The 26,869-nt window shown below is 43.9% G+C and overlaps 1 protein-coding gene across 1 annotated transcript in view; it reads left to right on the top strand.

The window, feature by feature from the left end:
• ptgfrnb (prostaglandin F2 receptor inhibitor b) overlaps nt 1-24,783 on the top strand; it is a 43,083-nt gene extending 18,300 nt beyond the window's left edge. Inside the window, exons 6-15 of the mRNA XM_069520496.1 lie at nt 2,296-2,442; nt 2,536-2,696; nt 3,122-3,242; nt 3,945-4,164; nt 4,245-4,432; nt 8,705-8,812; nt 20,337-20,523; nt 20,641-20,759; nt 20,855-20,905; nt 21,916-24,783. Of these exons, the coding sequence (XP_069376597.1) occupies nt 2,296-2,442; nt 2,536-2,696; nt 3,122-3,242; nt 3,945-4,164; nt 4,245-4,432; nt 8,705-8,812; nt 20,337-20,523; nt 20,641-20,759; nt 20,855-20,905; nt 21,916-22,028 (1,415 nt within the window). The 3' untranslated portion in view covers nt 22,029-24,783. The remainder of the gene's footprint in view (nt 1-2,295; nt 2,443-2,535; nt 2,697-3,121; nt 3,243-3,944; nt 4,165-4,244; nt 4,433-8,704; nt 8,813-20,336; nt 20,524-20,640; nt 20,760-20,854; nt 20,906-21,915) is intronic.
• The last annotated feature ends 2,086 nt before the right edge of the window (nt 24,784-26,869 follow it).

Below are 26,869 nucleotides of genomic sequence, written 5' to 3'. Positions count from 1 at the left end.
TCTATACAGTTCAGCATCTGTGTCTGGAGTCTGGAGAGTTTATCATTTAGATCTTTTACATCGCACAGGATTCCTCGTTTGTCGATTTTGAGCATGTAGCATGAAAATGATCTCGGGAAACAATAGTGATAAACATTTCGCTCATAAAATGTGAAATTAATACACTTCTCAATGGGATTAAATATCTCATAATAACATAGAGACAATGGCAAGCCTGACAAAGGTGGTAACTGATTATTGTTATCTGCCGGCACACTTGTAATCTGATTACATGTAGCTGTATGTGCTGAATGTACCAGATGTTCAGTGTGTGTCAGCTCGTACTTCCCCTCCGTCCTGTGAGACGCGGCGTGTTGACAGAAAGAGCGAATGGCTCGAGTGGCTTATTCATATCTGGTTTTCCTATCACACACACACACACGAATGACAACACACACACTCCTGCGCACTTAAACCGGAACGCCTTTGGTTGTTTTGGCAGAAGACAGCATTCCTCTCCACCTGACTGGTTGGCAGTTCAGCTCCCTGCCCTGCACAATGGCACCGTCACTGGATTCAGTGAAGTCTTGGATGTAAAGTTCACACATTCTGTGTCTGTTTACATTTTTGTGCGGCTGCTATAGTTGGCTGTAACTTGATTAAACAATTTGTTCCGGCATATAAACCTTCTATTCACATTATCAACCGACATAATCTAGATTTTGACACTTCTATGAGGACAAACTGTAAAATCAGGTGAAAGTCACCCTAAGGCCCAAATTCTTTAAGTTGACATTCTTCTTTTATGATTGTTTATCACCAGGTTACAGTGATATTCTCTATAAATAGGATAAAATAATGAATTGGATACCATAACAGTGGAAACACAGCAGTCTGTGGCAAATCTCCATTAGATTCACTGCAAACTAAGAGTCTCTAACTAAGACGAGCTCCTTAAAACGAACACATGCAGCGCGACGCAGTTTGAAAGCAGTTTGTTGTGTTATTGACATTGACCTATTTTTCCTCGCTCTGCCTCCCGGGGCCACACGATTAAAAAAAAAAACTAAAAAAACCTTATTTTTAAAACTTTAATTTTTTTAGCTAACATGAGATTTGTTTTCTTCGATATTTATATCCACAGAAACCGCACACCGCATTAATCTAATCACTAAGTCACTCTGCTGAAGTCGTAAGCGTTCGTAATGTCTGATTTTATCTGCACTAAATTGCACCAACTCACAGAAATCAGACCTTTAAATGTGCCTGATTTATTTCTTTTTTTAACCACAAATAATTTCTTTGGAATTTGGTGAAAATAAAAAAAGTTTCAGAATTTTATTTCTCCAGTTCAATGCCAAAGTTTTATGGGTTCTTCCTTGCCCCATGTCCCGAGTTTCAAGAAAATAGTTTAAACAAAAACATAAGGTTTTGGTTGATCACTTCTATGTCTTGTTCCTACATTTATAAGCTGGTCTATAATAATGGACGTTTGGTGAATGAACCTTTTAATTAACCCTGATAAAAAGCCAATGCTATTTCTTTTATATTTCTATTGTAAAGCATGGGAGCAGCTGAAGGTGTGGGACGACTGCTTACTATAGAGAGAGGGACAGCGAGAGGCACGCGGCTATTAGTCATGAAACCTTCACACATTCTTATGGAGTGTGTGTGTGTGTGTGTGTGTGTGCGTTTCACAGCAGATGGTGACGGCGCATGAGTCAGTGTGTGTCTGTGACGTCCAGCTGACATCACGCGAAACCTCCTCCTTTGCCAAACACACACTCATGCACACACTTTGTATGTGTAGCGTTTCATCTCCTTGTGTGTTGGTCGGTGGCAGGTATCAGCATGTCGACACGCTAATAACACACTAGTAACTGCTTTTATATGCGTGTGTGTGTGGCTCAGATGTCTCACAAAGTGTGGTAATCTTTTGTGTGTGTGTATCCTGTTTATTGATGTGTAAAGGTGCAATCTGGATGTCTAACTGAGAAAACCTGCTTCCCCACCTACTGTACACACACACACACACACACACACACACACACACACACACACACACACACACACACTGACGCACACCTCATCTCCCACTGTTAACAGTGTTATTTCAGGTCTATTTTTGTTGTCTGGTTCTGTCACACAGCTCTATTTAAGGACTGAACCACTAAAAGGAAAATGGATTCACCGTGGATTGTTCTGGTGATTCTGTGTAAAGTGTCTAAGATCCCGTTAGGGTGGGAGTCATCTCTTAAAGTTTAAACTACATAATCGAAAGAGTAAATTTGAATCTCTCTTGTTGTTTCTCCCCAGTGCCGAGCTACACGCTGACCCTTGAGCCTGCCGTGAACCCCCAGGTGACAGCCGAACCCACAGAGCTGGATTGCCACGTCACCAACATTACCCATGTACCCCTAGGAGGCCGACTGGGCGTCACCTGGGAGCACTCCGCACTTCCAGGTACTTTCTTTTTACCTCAGCTGGTTTCTCAATCTTAAATAGAATTGCCATGAAACATTTTATAGAGTCTGTCATCTGTCCGATCTCCTGCAGGAGAAGGGGATGACGCCAAGACCTCGCATCACATCGGCTCCCTGGACGGAAGTGGCAACCTGCTGCCGGGGTCCGTGTACTCCGACCGGCTGAAGAGCGGCGCGATGTCTCTGACCAGAGTCCAGCCGAACACGTTCAAGTTGCGAATCCTCCGCACACAGGTGGGAAAACTCAAACGAAGAATGGCAGAAACATTTGTGATTTCAGTATTCAGATAAATTAACTGTGTATATGGGGAATAATCCTATTTACTAACGGTGAAACCAACATTTGTTTGGAGACCAATTATGCATGTAATTTATATAAATTCATGCATTTTAACATTGTACGTTTTGATATTTCACTTTGCTCATGTTTTAGAATAAACAGACACAGATTATATACAGTATATGACACTTGTTTCTAATGTTAAAGCTGCAGAAATAAATAGTTTTATAGCACATATGGATCAAATAATTATGTATAATGTGAAAGATGCTTCTTAGCTTTACTGCGCTTAATTAAGAATATGTTGCTGACTTATCTTTATATGAGAGCTTTTTAGCAACTTTTTGTTCCCTGACTAGTTTTCACTTTTGGTTCGCAGGATATCGACATGGGCCAGTATTCTTGCACCGTGTCTGCCTGGAGAGCCGACAGCCAGGGTGATATGGTGAAGATCACGGAGCACAAGAGCTCGCCTGTGAATGTTCGATGGGATACCAAAAGTAAGGAAGAACAAAAACCGAATACAGACGTAAATCAGAAATGCACGGTCGATTGATTCATTACTCCTCCAGGATTTCTACTAAACATGACAGCAAACCATTCAGGCTCTAGTTTTATTAATGCATGTGTGAGTTTCAACATGCAGATCTGAGACATGTGCCAAAATTCTTCTGCTCTACTGGGGAATCAACATTTACTTTTGTTTCTCCATAATTGTTCCTTATCTCTGCACATAACATACAAGGTCGTATTCTGCGATTTAACGAGTCACTTGTGAGAGAGATTAAAAAAAAAAGGAATTAAGCATTAACTCACATACTTGATTAAAAAAAACTCCAACCAGTCAGAGTAACCCTGCTGTTACGTTTTATGAATAAGCTCTAATGTCTAGATATGGTTTCCAGACTTCACAGGAAAAATCCCTCCACATAACAACAGACCTCTCGTTGTCTTTTTCACAACACTCGCACAAACATGTCTCTATTTCAGTCTCACACACTGAACTTGCTGCCCTCGGTTAATTGAGCCATGATGTAACTTTCTCCATGTATGTGGGCCTGTTTTGAATCAGTGTAATTGCCTATCACTTCCTGTCGGCCTCTGTCGGGGATTTCCTCACCTCCTGACACCGCAGCGGGATGAATCATGTCCTTGTCAAAGACCTTTTCGCCGATTAATCGACGGCTCGGTGGTGTTTTCAGGTCCGTCTCTGTACGTCGTGGCCAAACGGGTCCGTGAAGCCTCGGTGGGAGGGGCTACCTTCGATATGAGCTGCACCGTCACCACTGAGAACCTCGGGGAGGCCGGCTACTCGGTGCTCATCCAATCGCAGGAGAGCCTGGAGAGCAACGTGAGAACTATCATGACTCTCAGCCCCGATAATGTGGTGCAGCACGGAGGAGCCACAGACCCCAACAGGAGGTATACACCTACAAAAATCTATACATTGACATGTTAATGATGTACTGGTGTCTGCTTACATCTCTCTTCTGTCCGCTCAGGGACAGTTTAGTTCTGACGAAGTCCGGCCCGGCAGAGTTTCGCTTTCGCCTCGCTGGTGTCCAGCTGTCAGACCGAGGTTTCTACTGGTGCGACATCACGGCGTGGACGAAACAGCAGCCGGGACAAACTTGGACCAGAGCCACGAGTGCTGAGTCGAACAAAGTCAGGATCGACTTCCAAGAAAATGGTGGGTCTGTGCACGTCTTTGTGTTGATCTGCTCGTATTTTGCCAAAGCTGAAAACATTACGTCGAGATCTGAGAATTGAGTCATGAGGTGGGTGGAGTTTTATCACCTGGTGTAATTTGTTTCTTTGCTTCTCGATCACGATGGCTGCCATTTCCAAAGCTTCAGTCTCTGAAAATACCAAACTGCGTAAATAGCTTTAAGAGAAAACTCAAAGAAAAGTCAGAAAGAACGTAGAGTCAGCGTGCTTGGTTTTACCAGGATGACCTTCGTTTTTTCACTTTACTCCCTTGAGTTAAAGTTAAATATTATCACTGTGTGTGCTGGTGTTTCTAAATGTCTCTCTTTACTGTGGATTCCACTCACTTGCCAATGCCGCGGTTTCTTTTAATGAATTTTCCTGGAATCAGGCTTTGCACAGAGAGCGTGACAAAAGACCAAATATTGAATATTGAATATACTCCAATACTGCGGCGGGATTCATGATTAATTTAAAGCCGTTTCACTAAGTCAAATAATTTCTTCCGTTTCATAACAAACCGAGCAAATACTGGCGACTAAATATGTGTTAAGTCCCTGCAATTACCCTGGAAGTCCTGGAGTAAGTGTCTATTGATAGAAATATTGAACACTTCTGTTCACACTCACATCCTCCACCCACACACAGTTAATGATAAGCAACATTAATTCCCCAACAACGCTCAAACATAAAGATGCATGTACACAAACACACCTTTAGCCCTTAAACGCCCACCACCGCCACTGGCCTACTTTACTTACTTTGATCTGACTGGGAAGTGCGAGACAGGAGAAGGAAAAACAAGGAGCGTCAGACAGGAAGAGGAGGGAGGCGACAACGAGGAGGAAGAGAAAGCAGGGGACAGAGGCGAAGTGGACGGAGAGGGGGTTAATCTGGAAAGCAGAGGAAGGCAAGGTGGAGAGGGAGGGATGGAGGAGAGGAAAACGAGTTGAAAAGAGGGGGAAAAGACAATTTCAAGAGGAGCAAGAAAGAGGGACGTTTGCATTTACACAAACATCCATAACTTAAACACAGACAAGTTTCTGTGTCGGATGATCATAAACCTACTCACGGGTTTCCACAGTGCCTCTCGGCTAACAACTAAAATCCCTAAAACTACATTTCGTTTGAAACTCCTCTGGTAGCCGGCGAGCAGAGGCCGACACTGGAGTGAGGATCTCACTGCATGTGGAAGCATTTAATGCAGAAGGTGCAGTGAGAAGGAAAGACGGCAGAGACAAGGCTGAAGACGATCTGTCTTTCTCTGGGGAGGACAGGAGCCCTTGAGCATAACTTCCTCTTTCGCCGTCTCTCTCGCTCGCTGTTTTTTCCTCCCCCGTTCTCTCCGCCATCCTTTCACTCTCTCTCACCCCCACTGTCTCCCTCCCTCTCTCCCTCCCTCTCTGGGACATCTTCAAAGTGAAGCCCTTTGGCCAATCAGCCAGCTGCAGAGATCTGCACCGCTGCTTTTCTTTTCTCTCTCTGCTTCTGTCTGTGTGTCTGTGTGTCTGTGTCTGTGTGTGTGTGTGTGTGTGTGTGTGTGTGTGTGTGTGTGTGTGTGTGTGTGTGTGTGTGTGTGTGTGTGTGTGTGTGTGTGTTCTTTCAAGTGTGTGTATCTAAGTCTAACATTTTGAATTGACCCCACACAGTGCAATACCCCTACACACACACTCTCACACACACAAACACACACCCTCTGACAGCGTTAAAGCTTCAAGCTGGGCAGTTTTTGCAAGAATCCCTTATGCTTGCCTTAGGGGACAGAAGCTGTGAGTGTGTGAGTGTGTGCGTGTTACGAGCACATGCATGCTGACAACTGGCATGCCTCCCAAGGTTCCAGCTGTATCTTGAATGTTTCAGACGTGTTGTGGTGTTGCAGCCTGTGCAGGGATCTTGTGTGAGGACGTATGTGGAAATGCAAAGTCTCAGCAGCACATTTGCTGTTAAATAATTCAGTGTTTAAGTGTTTTTTTTTGGTGTGGAACAGCAACATACATATGGTGTAGCCGCGGGAAAAATGCAACCTAGTCTTAATCGAAACGTTGGTAAATATGTAAAAGATCTAAATAAGTCGATTTTAAAGTAAAATTCAGTATTTTTTTCCATAGTTGTCATATAATCTAATCCACTTAGTTGGAAATGATGAAAGATGGAGGTTTAATCCAAATCATTTGACTTGGCCACCTTCAGATTTGACTCACTGTCGTTCTGATTGAGGATTCCCAATGGGTCCAGCCGGGCCGGGTCGGGTTGCTCAAAATGTTTAAATTGCATTCAGGTCCGGTTACGTTTGCTGGGCTAGATTTCCATGCTGCACGTGCTTCGGGGGGAAAGAATCTAGTGGTCAGGTTTGGACACAAAAAACAGAATGCATGTCGGCGTCAGTCCGAGCTGCACCCTTCTGCAGATGTACTGTGTTTTCTCTTTACAGTTTCATTTCCAAGTATCTGGTTTACATAATTAAACTGACAGGGGACAGAGTTAGTGCTGAAATTGGTGCATTAATATCAGAGCAATAATCAACCCACATTGCAAAAGAAAAGTAATTTCATTTAGTTCATTTATCTTCAGCCTTTGAAATGGAGCGATGATGCAGTTTGAGTATTTATTGTAGAAGTAATGAATTCTGCATCGCTCATCTTCGAGACTAATGAGACAACGCAGCTTTGAAAGTTGTTTCAACACTGAAATTAAAGACACTATTTAAGACTTTACTCTACAGTGACGTGAAGTACAGGAGTCGACGGGTTTAAACTGATCTTCACAGACTTTATGTCCCCAAACATCCTGAAGTTGTTTGGGGAGGGGGTGCAGCGGGACGGCACACTCGCAGCAGTTTACAGTAAACATGGACCTGTAATGGCAAAGACAAGAAAAAAACAACTCTAGTTGAAGAAAGTGAAGAGAAAAGAAATAAATGAGTTGCTAAACATGCTGGTGATGATTTAAAGAAAAACCTCAAAGTAAATAAATGTTTCCTCTAAGAAGCAACAATGGATATTTATTGAATTTGGTAATAGACTGAATTTATGTAGTGGTTTTCTAGCTTTCAAATTGCTTAAAGGCTCATTAATGTTAAAAGCATATATGAAAACTCATGGGCAAGTTAGGGTTCAGTGTCTTGCCCAAGGACACTCCAGCATGCACACTGAGGGAGTCTGGGGAAAAAAACCACAACCCTCTGATTGGTGGACGTCCAGCTCTTTCTCCTGAGTGGCAACAGCCCAAATGTAAATATCAATCGCGTGACTCATTTGGAGACTGAACCCTCTAAAGTGTTTCATGAATGCTCCTGTTTGACTGATTTACTCACTTACAGCCCACCGAGAGGCCGAGACCGAACGAGCATGTTTTATATCCTTGCCGTTTATGAGCGCATGTATTTAACAGCGCTTTGCTCGCACATGGCAGCGTGAGTAATGCGGCGTTCTCAGCGAGGGAATAAAACTGTCGACTTAAATGTTATCAGAGACGGCTCGAGAGTATCCACACACAAGAAACCACAATAACATGGCTGCGGCTGCTCTCAGGGCAACTTCTACACCCTTAAACAAACTGACTGGATGTCATGAATTTGTTCATGTTTTACGGGCGAGAGAACAGCAACACGTCTTCGACCCGACCTGAAAACCGATACTTTGCTGGAGGTTTAATTATCTTCCTACGATGACAACAAATGAGGAATCCACATCTAAATCGTTATGACATCATCAACTTTGCACTGAAACCAAAACCTTCCAGAAAATAAACATCACTGTTACGAGAACTTTCTAAAATGACAGAAATTTTTATTCAACATGCTCTTTTGACTTTTTCTTTGGTCCATGTTCCTTCTGCTAACACAGAGGAGGCAGGTTTTCTGAGCTGTGCTGCGGAGGACTCCACATATCTTATTCGTAAACTTGTCCCTAACCACTGACTGTGTATGAATGTGTTAACAGCTTGCCTTCTTTAATCTATTTATATCGACTCTACAGCTGTTCTTATGTTGACGTCCACACATCACATCAAATCACACGTCGTGACTTTAAAGCAGCGTTTGCCATCAGAAAGCTCGAGAACTCTTTTCTCCCAGGAAGCTCACATCCACATCCAGCGTTCCTCTGGGACATGAAGGCAGAATTACAGTGTGCAGGTTTAAAAGCAGCCTGTGTTTAAACGAGTCCGTCTCATCTCACTCTCTCTGATGTTTGTTGCCTGCGTCCAATGTGTTTGTGGAATAAAGCTGATTTCAGTTCATGTGCTGGTGTTGCAGGCCCGTCCTTCGCCATCGCCATCCAATCAGACGACACCAGTGTTTATCCGTCGAAAACAGCCAAGATGGAGTGCTCGCTCAGCGTCTCTGGATCCTCACCAAAGACCGGTGCGACACACGAGTACAGTACACACACACTCACTCACACTCACAGGTAGACACCACAGAGATGTTTGCTTTCTTACTCTACAAATCACAATCACTCATCTGTGTCTGTCTTTCTCTTTTGTTTTCTGAACTGAAATTTTTTACACACAAACATGAGTAAATGCAGCTACACTCACACTCTCTCACACACACACTCACACACACACACTCTTTGTACTCATGCTTTGTTCTATCACCTGCCAACCTGTCAGCAGCGCTGCTAATAAGAATGATGTGACTCCTGCATTTCAAATATGCTTTCTCTCACTCGTGCTTTTGTTAACACACACACACGCACACACACGCACACACACACACACACACACACACACACACACACACACACACACACACACACACACACACACACACACACACAACTACTGTAAAAGCCTTGAACTGGTGACATATTTTGCTGTAAGTGAGAATAATAACTCTTCCGTTCTCAGATCGCGGTTGCTTCTAATAAGATTTATGTAAAAAGTTCAAAAACATTATTAATTTCACCTCAGGTAAATTTAAACACCCCTGAGTAATCCTGCTTTAAAAATGTCTGGCACCCAAATATACTTAAAACTGCACTAATCAATATTTTTATATCAACAATGGATGATAAGAGCCAGATATAATTCTAGACCAAAAATGAAAGGGGGCTTGAATTCCATTTATGTTCAGAAGCTGATCATATGTTTTACATATATATGTTTTGAAATATTCATCTGTGAAATATCTAGAAACTGTAGCCGTCAGATATGTTTGCTCTAAAACGTAAGTGTAACTCGACCTCTCCTCCTTTCTTCTCTCCATTAATCTATTCCACCCTCTGACTCAAGCCCCCCCTCAATCCAAACACCCATTTGTCTTCTGTCCTCCCTCCTAGTCGCTCCATACCCTTTAACTTAAACGTATCGCATGACGTCACACGTCGCTCATCACCTCCCTCTCTCCATCTGTCACCATTTCTTTCCCTCCTGTTCCTCCCTGTGCATCTTTGTTTTACCGTCCAACATGTGTTTTAACTTTTTCGTCCACATAGGGAGCAGATAAGGCACATTGCAGACGTCCTCCCTCAGTGTGTGTGTGTGTGTGTGTGTGTGTGTGTGTGTGTGTGTGTGTGTGTGTGTGTGTGTGTGTGTGTGTGTGTGTGTGTGTGTGTGTGTGTGTGTGTGTGTGTGTGTGTGTGTGTGTGTGTGTAGTTTAGAAATAATTGTACACATGCAGAGTGGATCACCCTCTCCTGCAGTGTTCGGACATATGCAAGCACATTTCTTTGCACCTGTGTCTTAGCAGTGCCCTGGTGTATGTAAACATGCCTGCCTGTAATTTTTGCCCATACATAAACACTTAACAGTGAAACGCTGCAGGGATTGGTGCATTGGAGGTTGTGGAGCGTGTGCGCACAGACAGCTGCACCATGGGAAGAAACCCCCCACACCCTCAGTATCACAGCTGAGAGCAAAGTTACGCATGAACATGCTCACTACGACGAAAAGACAGAAGCAATGCATGAATATATTGTGTGATTGTTATTTTAACACTGAACAGAAAGCTAGTTTTCATATTCCAGCTTAAAGTTACAGGTGTCCTGAAACCATTTTCACTTCTACTGAAGTTTTGGCCTCAGTCCAAACGGAGCCGTCACGTCAGCGTCGCACCTTTGTTGACACGTCACTTGATACCACTTTGCTAATTGGTCTATTCACCTGAACACTGATTCAGACTTTGCATATCGGCCGATAACGAGTACCAGTCTGATGCTGAACACCCCTCACAACCGATGTCTTGCATACGTTTACTCGTGGGACCTTTTATCCTGCTCGGGCCAACACAACTACAAATCTCTTCTTCTTCGCCGCTTTAAACCAAAATGTCAAAATAAAATTGTCTCTACAACGGAGGCATGTGGCATTTATATTTGTAGGGCTCACGTATATACACTTTCCTTTTTAAAGCTCAGTGGATTTCCTTCAGAGTAGGTGACTGTAGGATGGTTAATGACTGATGTGAAATGAACTGCAGAGCTCGTGTATACGATACATGTGAGGGAACGGGTCACCCACTGCAACCGTGCTGATGTGTATTTAAGAGTTGTTGTTTTTCTGTACAACAGTGGAGCTCTGTGGCACAGAGCGATAAGATATTCAGTTTCCCAGACAGGGCTGTGCACAGAGAGCGACAGTGTCACGAGTGTGAACAACTCACGGCTTAAACAGCAGGTGAATAGACCAATTAGCAAAGTGGTATCAAGTGACGTGTCAACAAAGGTGCGACGCTGACGTGACGGCTCCGTTTGGACTGAGGCCAAAACTTCACTTCCTCATGTGCTGTTAGAGACACCCGCACACACAGAAGACCTCTCTTGGGTGTAACGGCAGATTACACACCTTTGTCCCTTCATGTATTCCTGCATTCTTTGTGTGTGTGTGTGTGTGTGTGTGTGTGTGTGTGTGTGTGTGTGTGTGTGTGTGTGTGTGTGTGTGTGTGTGTGTGTGTGTGTGTGTGTTCGTGCATTCCTCAGAGATGGCTGCAAACAGCTCTCCTGTTGCAGCTTGTATTTATGATAGGCGAAACACACCCACACATAAAATATTCCTCTCTTCTTAGTCAGTTTGCTGCAACGCTGCTTTAATGATAGTGATGCTATTGACCAACAGGTGAATCCACAAGTGTGTGTGTGTGTCTTTGACCTACAACAGACTGCAGCTGTGGCACAGGGAACATTTCCAAAGAGACTGCCTGTAAGGAACCTGTGTGAAGCTGTGGGGGACAGTGACTGAAATGTTCGCAGCATCTCATCCATCCATTTGTTTTCTTCTGCTTATCTGAGATAAATCAGAGGCTCATCAGGGTAGTCCAAACATCCATCTCTTCCCGTGGGATTCTGAAGCGTTCTCCGGCCAGATGGGATATGTAGTTCCCCCCCAGCGAGTTCTGGGTCTACCCCTGGGTCTCCTCCTGGTTGAGTGTTCCTGATAAACCGCTTATGGAAGCTGCCAAGGAGGCATCATGATTAGTCGCCCAAACCACTTCAACTGTCGCTTTTCGACGTGAAGGAGGAGCGGCTCTACTCTGAGCTCCTTCCGGATGTCCGAACTCCTCACGCTACCTGAGCTGAGCCACATAGAGAGAAAACTAAATTCAGCGGCTTGTATTTGCGATCTCTCACTGGAGTTCACGTTTGTCTAATTGTGTCTCTGACAGTTACCATGTTTTTTCCTCACTGACACTGAGGCCCAGCCATATTGGTCACAGGGTCATTGGCTGAGCCCGTCTGTCCGTCCGTCACTTGTGCTGTAGAACGAGCTGACGCGACATTTGCATATTGTTGGTTGCAAACGAGACATTGAATCTAGTTAACGTCCAAGTCGCAGTTCGCAGTTTGACACATCGCCGCCCTCGGGCAGCAGCTGGTCGACATAGGATTTGTTGCTTTCAGTTCACATTCATTTTTCTCCTGTCGTCGCTTCGTTCACGCCGAAGTGAATGTGGGAGAAATATGGCAAGTCTGCAACATTTGGTTAATGAAGTCTGGACGGTTTTCTCTTCATCCTCGACGTTAACTGGATCATTGTTGTGGGTCAGTTTTTAACTCAAAGCCGTGGTTAATGTGATGGTGTCACTATTTTCTTGACCCCGTGTTACATTTTACCTCGCTGTTGTTTCAGCGTGCCGTGGCTTGCAGACACGCAGCGTTCATTACCTCTGGAATGACTGGCATGTTAGTGCAGTCCAGGAAGTGTGCGTTAGTGCGACGCTGCACACTTGAAATCGGTGGTGGAGGGATGACATCACTGTTACAGATATTTGTCTCTCTCTTTCTTTTTTGAAGCTGAAGCTGTGACAGTTTGGGGCTTTTCAATGCATTGGTTTTTTGTCAGTGCTCTGAAATATTCTTGTTAAAATAACAGCACATCGTTCTGCTCCTGCAGCGAGGAAATAAAGCTTTGTTCCTCACTGGCTCACACACACACACACACACACACACACATGTTTTTTCCTTTTAGCCTCCAAAGAATGCATCAGCCACACAGGAAAAGGAAACCGTAAGGCTCATGGTGAACAGCCACGATCGTCAAGTGTCAGTCAAGACGATTTCATCTTGAGTCCTTGTAAAGGAACAAAAATCTCAAACGTAGAGATTCACATAAGCTGCAAAAGACAATTCTGAGTAGAAAAAGTGTTCTCAAATTTATCTGGGACCAGTGTCTTGTTCCATATTTGCTTGTGTTTTACATGTTTTAGCAAACAAGCTAAAGAAACCTGTAGTGTTCCACTTGTTTCAGCTTGCTGTTGATTTTCTATTCTTGGAGCCCTCCACCCGTGGAGACGCTTGTTTCTTCAGGAATATCATTCGTTCCTTTGTGCTGATGGAGGTTTTGCAATCATGGCGTACTGTGCAGTTTATTTCACTTTGAGTGGAGATTTTAACCTGATTATGTTGCAACAAGTGAGTTCATTTTGAATATAGCTCACTCTTAATTCCCCGGAAACAGTTAATGAAGTGAGTCACTTTCTGTCATCACCTCACCACTTCATCTTCCTCGCTCTTCAACCTCTTTTCATCCCTCTCTCCCCTCTTCAACTACTCTTTCTCATTCTTCTTGCTACAATTCGCTCTTTTTTTCCTCCTCTCTTGTCGCTCTTTTCAGGAAACGCTGCACGCCGTTCTCCAGCCACTCTTCCCCCATTTACTGCCTCCTCCATTCACTCCTCTTTCCACTTTTAACAATCTGGTTTCGCTCCCTCCACTTCCCTCACTCCCACTTCTCTCCATCTATTCGCCAACTATTCTTCCCCTACCTCGTTCTGTCTCCGCGGCTGGCTAACGGAGCGTGAGATTGGCTAATTAACGGCTGCCTGTCGGCCTTGGAAAGACAGCTGGGTAATTTGGTGAGTGCGGAGGGGAGGGGGGGGTGAAGAGAGACCGAGGAGGAAATGAGGGGTAGAGGAGCCAAAGCAGGAGAGAGACGGACGTATCGTTATATTTACCATAAGATTTACATTTGCCAGGTGTTAATCACCTGCTCCTGTGTGCGTTTAAAAGAGCCGCTGAGCTCCTCACTCAAATGTGACCTGTAATTGCTTCATTTCCTTGTCAGCTATTATGAAAATCATCACCGGATGCTGGGAAATGAAGATGCAGGCAAAACTTGTCATTTGACAGTTGGATATTTGATATTAGCTCCGCACGGGTTAAATCAATCAAAGATGGATTAGTAAACACACATTGATTGAGATGTGTTTTTGGTTTTTTTGGCTTCAGACCTGCACGAGTACTCGGAGTCTAGATCCAAGACGTTACTTAAGGAATTCTTGCCAAAATCCAATTTGTTTTTCTGGGAGAAATACCAGCAGGGTTTCTCAACATGTGTATTCTTGTCTGTGTGCACTTGTGTGAGAACTAGACACCTTTCATTTGGTAATTGTAGGAATGAAACGATAACCGGTTTCGCCATATGTCGTAACATTTACAGCACATTGTAATGTGACTGAAATATTACTGATAACTAATGACATTTATATACTGTATGTATAATTATATATGTAATATTCAGTGGCCTCCAGATGACAGTCTCAAGTACCTCGTCTTCTCAGAGTCACTATAAATCTAGACTACTCGGGATCTTTATGCTGTTGTGAGGAAGTAAAGCGACTGGTTGCCATCCAAACATAGAGATGGATACAGTGGAATGGTGTAAAAGCAGGAAGCTGAGAGAAAGAGGAGAGGGAAGGACGGGCTGACAGTAAAACACAAATTGAAAATCTTGAGCAGATAGAACAGCAGAGCGGCGCCATCATTTTCACTCCATTACGTCTTCAGCTAAATGAGAATGAGATCGAAGATGCAGCTTTAAAGGAATCCGAAGAAATTGAGGATTTTAGGGGATCAGATCCGTTCAGGTAATAAAGGCAAATGTTTGCTTCTGTTCTGTATGAATAATAGATTCCTTCAAGATGCGGCCTTGCAATGTTTTGTAGCGCTGGACAAGGACACAATTTTTAACCAGCATGCAATGTGTTTGGACCAGCATGCATCAGGTTAAGTCAGTTCTGTGCTATGGTGTCGATTGCACCCAATAGCTAGCTTAAGAAAGAGGCGAAAGCGGCCATGATGTGAACGGCGGTGACCCGATGTGGACATCGGAATAATGTTAATAATAAAAATTTGTTGAACTTTTACAAATTTGGAACATGAAACTATAATAGTAGATAGATAAAAGATAGGTTTTAACATGCAGGTGGATTTCTCTTCGCTTTTTTAAAAGATATAGAAAATGATATCTTTTAAATTTTAGTAATTAGCTTTTAAAATCTGACTTTGTGAATCTGCAACTAAAGCATGACACATCTCCAGTAACATTTGCATTTATTTACCAGAGGTTGTATTAAGCAGCGCGGCGAGTAACGAGGGAAACTTTGCATCCCAGTTGCTTTGTCTCTGTGCGACTTGATAAGTGTTTTTATAGTGTTTAGTATTCCACTCTACCAGTGCTGTGATGCTTTATGGAGCAGAGAACACACACACACTTTCATTAGAAGCACTGGTGGTAAGTGTGTGTGTGTGTGTGTGTGTGTGTGTGTGTGTGTGTGTGTGTGTGTGTGTGTGTGTGTGTGTGTGTGTGTGTGTGTGTGTGTGTGTGTGTGTGTGTGTGTGTGTGTGTGTGTGTGTGTGTGTGTGTGTGTGTGTGTGTGTGTTCAGGCACTTTAACGCCTTGGACTCTCCTCGAGGGATTAATCCAGAGAAATCCAATCAGACCGTCTTCATTTCCACAGACAGCCATTTTAGTTTTAGTAGCTCAGACAGGAGCCAGATATTCTATTAGAGATGCACTGTAGTTCCTCCGCTGCCATCCAATCACCACAATGTACCGCCACCTCACCCACCCACCGCTCCCGCTCATTGAAGCTGCTGCGTCTGAACCAGGTTGTTAGTCATGAGGCTGACAGAGTTGTGAAGCTGTGACAGCCCGGTGTTGTCTTCCATTAATGAGCCGACTCATTACAGCCGCCGGAAACTTTTGACAGCTGATTTTCACTTAACACAGACGCCTCGCCGTAACTCTGCCGTTTGACCGAACTGTTCAAACTGAATGTACAAGGTTGATATTCTACATTTTTCTACATGTCAAAAATAAATAAATCGGTTAAAAACTTTGTATCTTAGAGTTCCATTCCTATACCAGCATACCAGGAACAATGTTGGTTTTCGATGTATTTGTTAGTGTTAACATTTCTGAGAATTACCCAGAGGAGAAGAGGCCTTCACTGCCTCTCACACAGGCTGCAACTCATCGTTTGGACGTTGCTTGATTTACCCTGGCTTTGGGTTAAGAGTTCAGTATGTTTAACTGATCACGTCAACGGCAGACATGTTTATAGCAGTTCTGGAAAAGCCACACACAACAGTGAGGTGAAGAACCCGCCGTCAGAGGCTGCGCCCAACTGAGCCCCTCGTCTCAGCACGGGATATTAGTGTGTCTCTTTCTGAGGCCTTCTGCTTTGTGTACATTGTGTAGCAGTGATGACTTGTTGAGAGATAATCACACATTCATCCACTAAATGCAACGACACTCTGAATTTGAGAAATGACAACGCTGCGATCACATGTCTGCAGCAACACTTCTCTATAGGTTCTGGTCCCAGTTTAGCTGCACAGTGCACACAGAGCCTGTAGCTTATCAAGTGACTCTTGGGTGGGAGTCAGCGAGTTCATGGGGTCGTACACGGGGTCGTACACGGGGGGGGTAGAAAGGTCCTTTTTGGGGGGAGGGCGGCTGCATGTCTACATTCAGCAGAGCAACAGCTGAGGGCGAGAAAGTACGAGTCAGCCTGCCGGTGGCGGATCAGAAACTCCCACGAGGGAGGGCGAGGGTGTCTTTGGTGATATGGCGTGCTCTCCGGAGACACGGTTTGAGATGCGTTCAAGTGCCTACCGTGGCTGCGCGATAAACACAATAATCTCCTCAGTTGCTAAGTATCTCAAATCCCCCCCTATCCCTCTCCCTCGATTCTCCGTCCGCTCCCCCCGTCAAGAACAAAGACGGCGAGGGATGGAGGCTAACTGCACGGAAGCAGAGGCTTTCTAATTATATCTCCGTTCCTCGAAACGCTGGTGTCGTCGCAGAAACAAGCAAGCGGAGTTCATGCGTCAGTCCCGTGGAATTATGCAAAATGTGTCTTTGATCATTAACGGCGGTGTCAGACTCTAACCTGGTGTTATCAGGACGTCACAGTGTCTTTTGACTGTCAGCGAGGCAGTTTTGTAAATGATGTGATTATAGAAGAATGTAGTCATGGCGATTATGTTAAGGATTTAAAATAGTTTTCATAAATCCTGTCCTCTCTGTTCAAGTAAATATAATAAAATGTGTTGTCATCAGAATAATGTAATTTATTTTATGGAATGCACTTCTCGTAATGTAAAGTAGAGAATTAAACCAGTCTCTATTTAAAAGATGAATTTGGTTTAAAACAGCCGGTTTCTTATTTGACCTCCAACATTCAGACGAGCAACAAACCAAGAGTTTATCCAAAGAATCCACTTAAATAGGAGGTAAAATGTTAGGTTATCAAACATGAAATGTAATAATTCATTAATTGATACTTAAAATAAATAGATGATTCCATGGTCTTGATTTGTTGTTAGAGATAGAGATAAATGCATTATCTGTGATTTGCAGATGTGGCTTAACCTTTCCAGAATAATTCATCACACTCGAACCAGTTCAGGACGTGATTCCTGCATCAGCCGGCGCGCGCGCGCACACACACACACACACACACACACACACACACACACACACACAGAGAGCGAGAGAGAGACCATCATTCTTACCACAGTCGTCCTCCACTTTACATACACAGGAACTCGGCTTGTTTTTCTTAAACTGAAGCTGATGCAGATGGGAGCCTTGAGTAACGGACAGGTTTGGTTCTTTCAGGGGTCTTCGCTCTGTTTCGCTCCGCCTGCACCGAGTGTCTCAGTGGAGGATAGGCTTACAGTGAGGGAATCCTCATGGGTGGACAATATGGTGGAGGAGAAAACAGCTTGGAGCATTTTGATAAAAACCGATTTAAGCTTTTAATCGTCAAAAATAATATCTATTACAGTTTCCAAGAGCCCAAAGTGATGTCATCAATTTATTTTATTGCCCCGAAACTGATGAGAAATGAGGAAAAAGCAAATTTAAATGTGAGAATTGTTTCATTATTAGTTCTGTGCTCAGTTTTGAGTGAATCTCTGCAGCTGGAGTGTTTGAGAATCTGTGCTCCCTGCAGAGTTGGCATCCTAATGTTGCACTGAGGAGCTGTGTGGGTTTTCCTCAGGAGGTTAACGGCTAACTCATCCCCCCCTCACTGTCAGAACTTTGCTCATCAGTTGAGTCTGGTCAGCGAGTCTGGAGGGGCTGTGTGTGTGTGTGTGTGTGGGTGTGTGTGGGTGGTCAGTCGGCCAGTTCACCCTCCACCCCACCCCAACCACCCCTAGTGTCACCTCCTGTTTCCTCCTCGTTGGCTGGATGGAGCGCTCGGCTACTACAAGTAAAAATACCCCCCCCACCCGTCCACTCTGTCCTAAGGCATCGGCATCAGCGTCGTCGACACGTCACTTTTGTCAGATTTTACAAAGTGAGAGGACGATTTATGTCTTTGACACATGTTAAAAATAGTGGGAACTCTTTTTATTTTCTTTCTTGTGCAAATCTGGAGTCTAATTTTAATATAATTACGATGATAAATGTAATTTGAATTTATTTAAATGACAGATCATGATTAAGATTTTACCTCCCAATAGAAAAAGATTCAAATTTACCAGTATTAAGGGGATTTATTTAAAGTATTGTAGTTTTAAACGTGATAACAAATTCTGTGTAGATATTGAATTTGTGCACTAAAAATATAAAATACAGACTCAAGCAACATTTCTAATCGTCATAAACAAAAGGAAATATCTGAAGTCATATTCAAAGCTGCAATCTTAAACTTTGGACGCTCAGTCTAGTCGACTTCTCCCATTCCCACCGGACGACACCCAATCCTTCCAGCTAATTGAGAAGCGGTGGAGCTGATTTGCCATAATTACGTCCTGTGTGTCCACTTCTTCCGCTAACAGGAAGTGATGGATTTAGACTTTACAGAGAAATCTCGGCGTAGAGGTTCAACGGGCCGAACCAGAATTAATTTGCAAATTTACTCCTGTCGCTTTAAATGGATGACTGTGTATATTGACTGTGTTTCCATCTGTTATTCTACACGATGCATCAAATGGAATCCAAAAAAACTGGTCATCCAACGTCAAAGGGCCACAGAGCTCACAACCTCACATTCAACAAGCAATGATATGTAATTACGTATTTGTGCCCGTGCCGCAAATGTGAAGACTGAGGGGCAAACCATTTCAAAATTAGGACCATGGGACCTGAAACTGAATCAGAGGCCTAGGTTATTATTATTATTGCTGCTGCTGCTGTACTACCACTGATTTTTAATGATGTAGCATTTGGATATTAAAACCATTAGTGAAGAGGGGGGGAGAGAAATTGAGATGTGATTCATTACTCTGCTCTGGGTGCGTTCACTCCTCTCCTCACTCGTTCTCTTCATTATGTTCTCTCCATCCTTCCTCCTCCTCCTCATCATCTTTCACTCCTCTTTTTTTTTATCTCCCTCCATAATTGTTTTCCATCACCATTTGTCTTCTTTTTTTTTTTCTCCAGCATTGTCGTTCGCAAATGTTCCTTTGGTTTTTTTTTTTTTCATGTGTATTCTCTATTTGTCTCTGGAATGACAGAAGATGACTAAGGCTCCATGGGGTTTTCATTGTGCTTCAGTGTGAGTGTGAGTGTGTGTGTGTGTGCGAGCGCGCGCTCGTACGCTCTCCCTGACAGACTAATGACTAGTTTGTGCCTCTCTGTCTCTCTTGCCTCCTGTCTCACTCTCTTTCTTTCTACACATCTTTCTCTTGGAAATAATTAGCTCGCTCGCCCCTTCTCCAAAGATTACATCTATTATCACAAACTCTCAGGTCCCTGTTTTATTTCTTTTGTCGTCACTACATCTTTCTCTTTGTGGCGTGTGTCCATTGTTTGCACTGATCCCCCTTATTTTCTGTTTTCTTCTTCTTTCCTTAAGTTAGCATAGTGAATTGAGGGCTGAGTTGCGCATCCAAAAATAACACACTCTCCTCCCCACTGTCCATAATGTCATAGTTAACTGTAAATGAAAGCTAATGCAGATTAAAGGTTGGAATGAACATGTCCTCCAGCTTCCTGGAGAAGCGCTGACTCTCCAGCACTGACGTCATCCTGCACGAATAGAAGTCGTCACAAATGCCCGAGCCATATTTGTCTCTTCTGCCGATTGGCTAGAGAAGAGATGCATGTTTTTGGGGAGTGATACCTTAACATGGTACTTCCTTTACAAGTAACAGACAAAAAGAAAGTTGGAGCTGTGCTTTTTTTTGAAGAATGCCGCTGGTGTCTTTCAGACGACCTGGCGTACGAAGTGCGTTGGTTCTTCACCAGGCTGCGTGGTGGACAGACGACGACCCAGGTGGCCAGTGTCGACCGCTTCGGCATCATGAAGAGGGAGGAGCGCAACTCCTCCAGCGAAGTTGCCATAGAGCGCAAGGACACGCACACCTACCTGATGAACATCTTCGGCACTCAGGACAGGTGAGTGAGTCATGTGTTTATGTGTAAACGTGTTACGCTCCCTGTGGGCGGGAGTGTTTGTCCCACATCATAGTTTCACTGCGGCGTCTGAACACGTGTTTGTCTTGTGTTCCCCAGTGACAGCGGTGAGTATTACTGCGTGGCCACGCCCTGGTACCTGTCGGCCTCCACGGGAGCCTGGACTCAAGGTGGAGAGCTGACGTCGTCCCGAGTCTTCCTCACGGTCCAGTTCGCTGGTGAGGAGCGAGCATGCAATTCACACACACGTCACCATAGCAACACTAATATCGTTGAAAAAGCTAAACTTTATTTCTGTCTGCTTTTTCTTTAGTGTGGGACTCTCTACAGTTACCTCTTCTATACGGTGCATCGGCCTCAATAGGTAATGTTACACATCCTTTGTTTAATTAGGATTTTTATAGATACAGCGTTATGTTAAATCGCAATGTGAAAGAAAGAAAGGTTCCTGCAGCTGCCCCTTTCTCCGGATCACGCAGACAGACAGACAGACAGACAGTCAGTCAAACAGGGGCTTCCTTGTAAGAGGTGATGTAATGAAACTTAAATCAAAACATTCCACAAGAGCAAAATCTTCCAAAGTCGTTAAATAACGCTGATAAGTCAGATTCAACATCTGACCAGTCGACTGCTGAGAATGCATCAGCTCTGTAGAAGTGTCTTTCTTCCGATGCTGGATTTACTGTAGACGATTGTCGGCAGCACAACTCACAATTTATCAACATCTGCTCCATATCTGCTGCAATGCAGAATCATTCATTGTTTTTTCAGACTGTAAAAGTCGAATGTTGAGCTTGATGCGTAGTTTAAATGCAGCAGCTGTTCAGACCTCACACCTGCCCCAAAGTCACTGGAACAGGATGAAACTGCTCGCTGATGCTCGCCGTCAGCGTGGACATCTCCGCTGGAACTGCTGACTGATAGACCAGAGTTACTCTTCTTTTGTGCTGCTCTGCACTTCACTCGCTGACTGTGCTGTTATTCGGGACACGAGTCTGACAGCTGCAAGAATCTGATCAGTCTTTTTATAGCCAAAAGAAAATGATCGAATATTTTTTTAAAGGGAACTGATACTGCTTTTTCTGGTTGGGGGACATTCAACAAAAAATGTCTGTCCCTCTTCCAAATGCAGCTTTCAGCATGAGTCCGTCATTTTAAGGTTTTATTTTTGAGTCAATCCCTTAAAGTTTCATCCCAGTAGCAATGAGGAGGCAGCCAGAGAAGGGACAAGGGTTCAGTTGCAGTGCAGCCGGGGTTCTGGAGGAAATTAAGCTCACGTTAGATGTTGTATACAGAAATGTCGTACTCTGACGAGTACCGCAGGAAGTCGTAGAGGGAAAATGGCTTCGTTTTAACTTTGTTGTGTTTCTGTAGGTGTGGGCCTCTTCTCTCTGGTTCTGGGTCTGGTTTGCGCCCATTGCTGTTGCCGCAACACCACGCACACTCCACGCTCACGCAACAAACTGATGGACCTGGAGATGGACTGACAAACACTTTCCCCCGCGCCCTCACACTGCAGCAGCGCTCACAGGAAGCACCACACACACAACAGACACACGCCCGTAGACGATTTCTGGGACACGCAGCTGTTTCCGGGCGACGGACGTTGGGAGTAAAACGGTGTGCCGCTTCGGAAACGGTAGCGCAACTGAGGTGCTCTGGATTTATTAGCTCTGCAGTGGGGGAGCAGGGGACTGTTTGCTTTTATTTTTACAAGGACCGAGGAGGAAGTAGCCTTTGAGACTTGTCCACAGTTTGAATTTTGGAGGGACAGGAGACTTTTGAGACATCACTGCCACTTGGGAATAAAGGACCACTTACACATCTGCTGCCTCTGCAACCACTAGGGATAACAAGTGGAGCACTCAGGCTGGACGACATGCTTTCCTTTTTTTGATTTCCTCTAACGCCATGGCTTCCTGCAAAGTGTCTGTTCCTGATCCTGTTATTGGATCTCAGAGTCGAGGCACGCCAGCGTACCCTGTTGCATTTGTGAAGCTGGGGGGTGGAGAGACGGAGGTGGCTTTTCTTTTCACCTGTTTGTTTGGACTTTGTGTCTGCAAGGGTTTCAATCACATGGCTGAAGTTATTTTGTATTTGCGGAGGCTGATGTTTTAGGCAGCCCGAGCCTTATTTCTGTCCCGGACAAGGTCGCGGTTTAAGCGATCGTCTTCGTTCGGTCGGCAGAGGTCCAAGAAAACAAAAGTGCTCCACGTGTTTTCCTCACACGAGAGGTATTGCACTAGAACTCCCACCCCAGAGTATTCCTACCTTAACAAAGGGACAAGATAAACCTTTATTCTCACCTCTAGTTTTTTGAAAATTAAGAGATTTTAAATCAAGAGACATTTTTAAGCTTTACAAGGAGATATGCAGTTGGTGTGTGTTGTGTGTGAGAAATACTGTACGTGGTGCCGACATGTGAACAAACCGAGGTGTGCTTGGTTCATTTATGCCAGATCAACACTTGAACAGCCGCTTAAAGTGGCGACAACGAGCACTCTTCTTTTCTAGGTATTCAGAAGTGTATCCAGCTGTTATTTTTGCCTGAGTCTTGTGTGTGTTTTCGTACACCGTGTGTGAGCGCTGTGCTACAGTATGCGAGGCAAAGAGTTGCATGTACTGTTTTTTTTTAAAGGCGTAATGGTCATCCGTGAGCAACTCAGGCCCCTTTGCAGGGTCTCGTTTTGATGACATCAAGGTGTCCCACATCCAGATCTTTAAACCCAGCTGTCACTCCCCCTGATCAAGACACGACTGTTGTAACGAGACTGTGGGCGTCGCCAGAAACATTCTGAGCAGGAAAATCTTGAGGCTTTTAGAAGAACTGGTTCAGCATTTTGAGAAATATGCTTATTTGCTTTTTTTTTTATTTCTGAAGACCTTTTTCACCCGAACTCTGGTGTCGCTGGTGTGGTTAGAGTAGCTTAGCATACAGACCGAAAACAGGAGCAAGTGGCTAATCTGGTTCTGAGAAACAGAAACGTTTCTACAAACGAAATGTAAAACTGACAATTTGCAATTGTATAACTATTTGTTTTGGCAGATGGAAAAAATTGGAGGATTAAACTCCTCTTTTAAATCACTAACTGTCGTTTTGTTCATGTACAGTTTAAACAAATTCAATACAGCATTAATAAGTGACATTTACGATATTACCTCCTAATTTGTTTAAGGAAATGAGAACCAAACATCACTGAGACATTGTTGATGTTTTCCGCAGCTCGTCTAGCAGCACAAAAACATGGAAACAGAGGGGAACTCTGTTTCCATGTTTTTGTGCTAAGCTGTGATAAACATCTGCCGGACCCAATGTTGGCAAACAAGCACATGTTTTCAAAATGTCTGAGTGTTCCTTTGTAAGCGGTTTCAGAGATTCCAACTCCAACACAAGCTGCGCCCCCTTTTTCAAATAAATTAAGATGTTTTACCTTATTTTTCCCTTTTTCTTTTTAACAGTGCACTTAACAGGTAAAATTGAAAGAGATCACGTTTGAAATCTCTCACGACCGGCTGAGCCAGACATCTGTTGAGTGTGAATGAACTTGTGGTGGCTGGTGTATCGTGTTTGACCACACACACACACACACATACACACAGTTCCAGTAAAAACACACAACTTGAGGAAGTTTGTGTTCAAACTCAGCAGGATCCAATTAAAACTGTTAGTTTAGTAATAAGACGTGCCGGGCCGACTGGGCTGGGACAGAGCTTTGTTTTTTGCATTTGAAATAGATTTACAAGGTATTTAAAGCAACTATCAGAACTTTATGAGCAATATGAGACTTTTTTTCTTTATTTTAAACCAATATATGATCTGAATCAACTAAAAAGGAATGAAATCTGACGTCCACATTGGATACCAGAACAAACCTTCGATCTGTGCTGCTGTTTGGACGTTAGAGCTTGTTCCCCTGACTATTTTGTGAAATATTGATGATTATATGTGTGTTTTGGTTTGATTGATGGTGACGGAAACTTCCAGTAGGTCTCCATTAATCCAGCCCACTCTGTGTTAGTGCTGTGGCAATATTCAATATAGGTTTTTACCACTAACACACATACATGAGCTCACAGGTGAATAATAGGGCTCTGGGCCGAGTGCTTTTATCTCTTAAAGCATTGAGACACATCACTGAACACGTCACGGCAAAGCTTCCCCAGTGTCTTTTCATTTGATCATTTTATCGCAATGAGTATGATGAATTATGTCTTTTTAAATAAATAGATTTGTAAGATGTACTCATTTTGTAAATGGTTTTGTTTTGGTGACTATTATAAGTTGCTGTTATCGTTGTTGGCAACAAGGAAAAGCCATCGTCCCAGGGATTTCAGCATCGGCTGGGAGCCACTGGCACTGACAAGCTACATAAGAGTGGAGGGAAGAAATGCTGTCCCTTCCAATTTGGGAGGTGGGGGGGGGGCGTGTATAGAAATTATGTTTTAATATATGAAGTTGAGAGTAGTTGGAAGTCAGATTATTGAACTTCAGATGGAGTACAGATAATTGTTCTCAGTGTTTACAGTCTTAATGTTAACCTGGGTTTAACCTAACCACGATCCGGACTCAGCCGTGAACACAGACAAGAGATAAATATCAATCTAATAGATTTGCTCTTAGGCAAAAAGATAATAAGCTTTGGCCTCACTTTTGGGTTGCCATCTTTGTAGTCTTTGGTTTATTCCATTCTATAATGCTGTTTTCTTGGTTGGAAATGGACATTTGCGCCTATAGGGGGCGCTAAGTCGCGTCAAGTGTTTCGTACGCCACTGCTGGCACAGTGGATTTAGTCAAAATAAAGCGGCGGTTATTAAATTATGGCCGCCGTCCTTGTTGGCCCACATTTTACCCTCTTTCTGTTCAGACGTTTTTCCAGCGGCTCTGATGTGGTCGTGATCACAGCTCCTGCTCGGAGATTTGTGACAAATGTGGGCCAATTTGGTTTTCTTCTCCGTCTGCGGGCAAGCCATCAATCAGGTTTCTCTATGCTTCCAAACATCTAAAAAAAAAACACAACTTCAAAAAGTTCCCGCAGAATAAATGTTTTATAATTCAACATTAAGCGGCGGCTACGTCTCTCTCCCTCCACTCCCCCTGCTCTCTCACTTTCTCTACCATCCTCTTGTTACTCTATTTTATTTTCCATCCATTTATACTGTTTCTCTCACTTTGTCACCAGTCTCTCTTTCTCCCATTCCTCTCCACTTCCCCTCCATCGCACCAGTCCCCCCCTCTCACTCCTGCTCTTGATTAGAGATGCAGATGAGTTAAAACCTCGGCCGCGCTCCAGGATTCAGATTTTTTCACCTCTTTAACGACAGTCTCTCCATCCAGCTCTCTCTCTCTCTCTCTCTCTCTCTCTCCACCTCTCTTTTCTCTCATCTCCATCTCATTTGGAGATGAGAGAACAGAAAGATCCAATGTCGATTGGCTCCATATCTCGCTTCTCTAACTTTCGCTCCCTCTCAGGGTCCATTTGACCCAGTTTCCTCCTCCCTGTGTGTGTGTGTGTGTGTGTGTTAGTGCGTCTCTGGGATCAACGTGGCCTTGTCGTACCTTAAACCACTGTCTTCTCTAATTGACTTGGCTCTGTGTGTGATACACTCCATTCGGTTGTGGCTCTCACCACTCTTGCGCTCCTGCTGTTTTGGAGATGGCGCATTTCATCTGTGTTACCCCCGGTTTCGACTCGGAACGTGTTGCAGCTTGAGGGTTGCTCCACATAACAAAAAAAAAAATCAGACAGAAAAATTTAGCAGCGTGCGGAGGGGGAAGTAAGCCGCCTGTTCTCCCCGGAGTTTACCAGAGGCGACACATTTCTCTCGTCTTCATTGTCATCAACACTGTTGTTTACAGCAGCTCCAAAACAGCCAAAAGCCTCGGCTCCATCACACCAGTCTGCTGCCTGTTAACGCTCCCAGTTTCTTTTAAACACACTGGTTTGATGCATTTTCTCTCTTGCATAATTCTCGTTCTAAAATTCTTGTCACAAGTATTTCACGCATGAGGGAGCACTAAAGCAGGAAGCAGGAGTTTTAGCAGTTAGCTGCTGTGTTGTGTTGAGTATGATATGTCTACTTTCATCTTACTGTTTTCCACCACTGCCCATTTTTCATCTGCAGAACACTCACCCGATCAACAGCTGTTCACCTGCAGGAGCGACAACAGTTGTGTGAGTGTGTCTATAGGAGAACGATGCTTTGTGAGGCCACGCGCCCGATGCACGTCCTTTCCTCACATCTGTGCTGGAGAGGGTCGCTTTCAAATATGGGTGTGGTCCAACTAGTGAGTACTCTGATAATAATGTAGTAATGACCAGTGAGTACT

Source organism: Paralichthys olivaceus, chromosome 24, assembly GCF_024713975.1.
Source record: "Paralichthys olivaceus isolate ysfri-2021 chromosome 24, ASM2471397v2, whole genome shotgun sequence".
Taxonomy (NCBI): domain Eukaryota; kingdom Metazoa; phylum Chordata; class Actinopteri; order Pleuronectiformes; family Paralichthyidae; genus Paralichthys; species Paralichthys olivaceus.
Note: the sequence above shows the minus strand (reverse complement) of the source record. Positions and strands in the feature narration are given on the sequence as shown.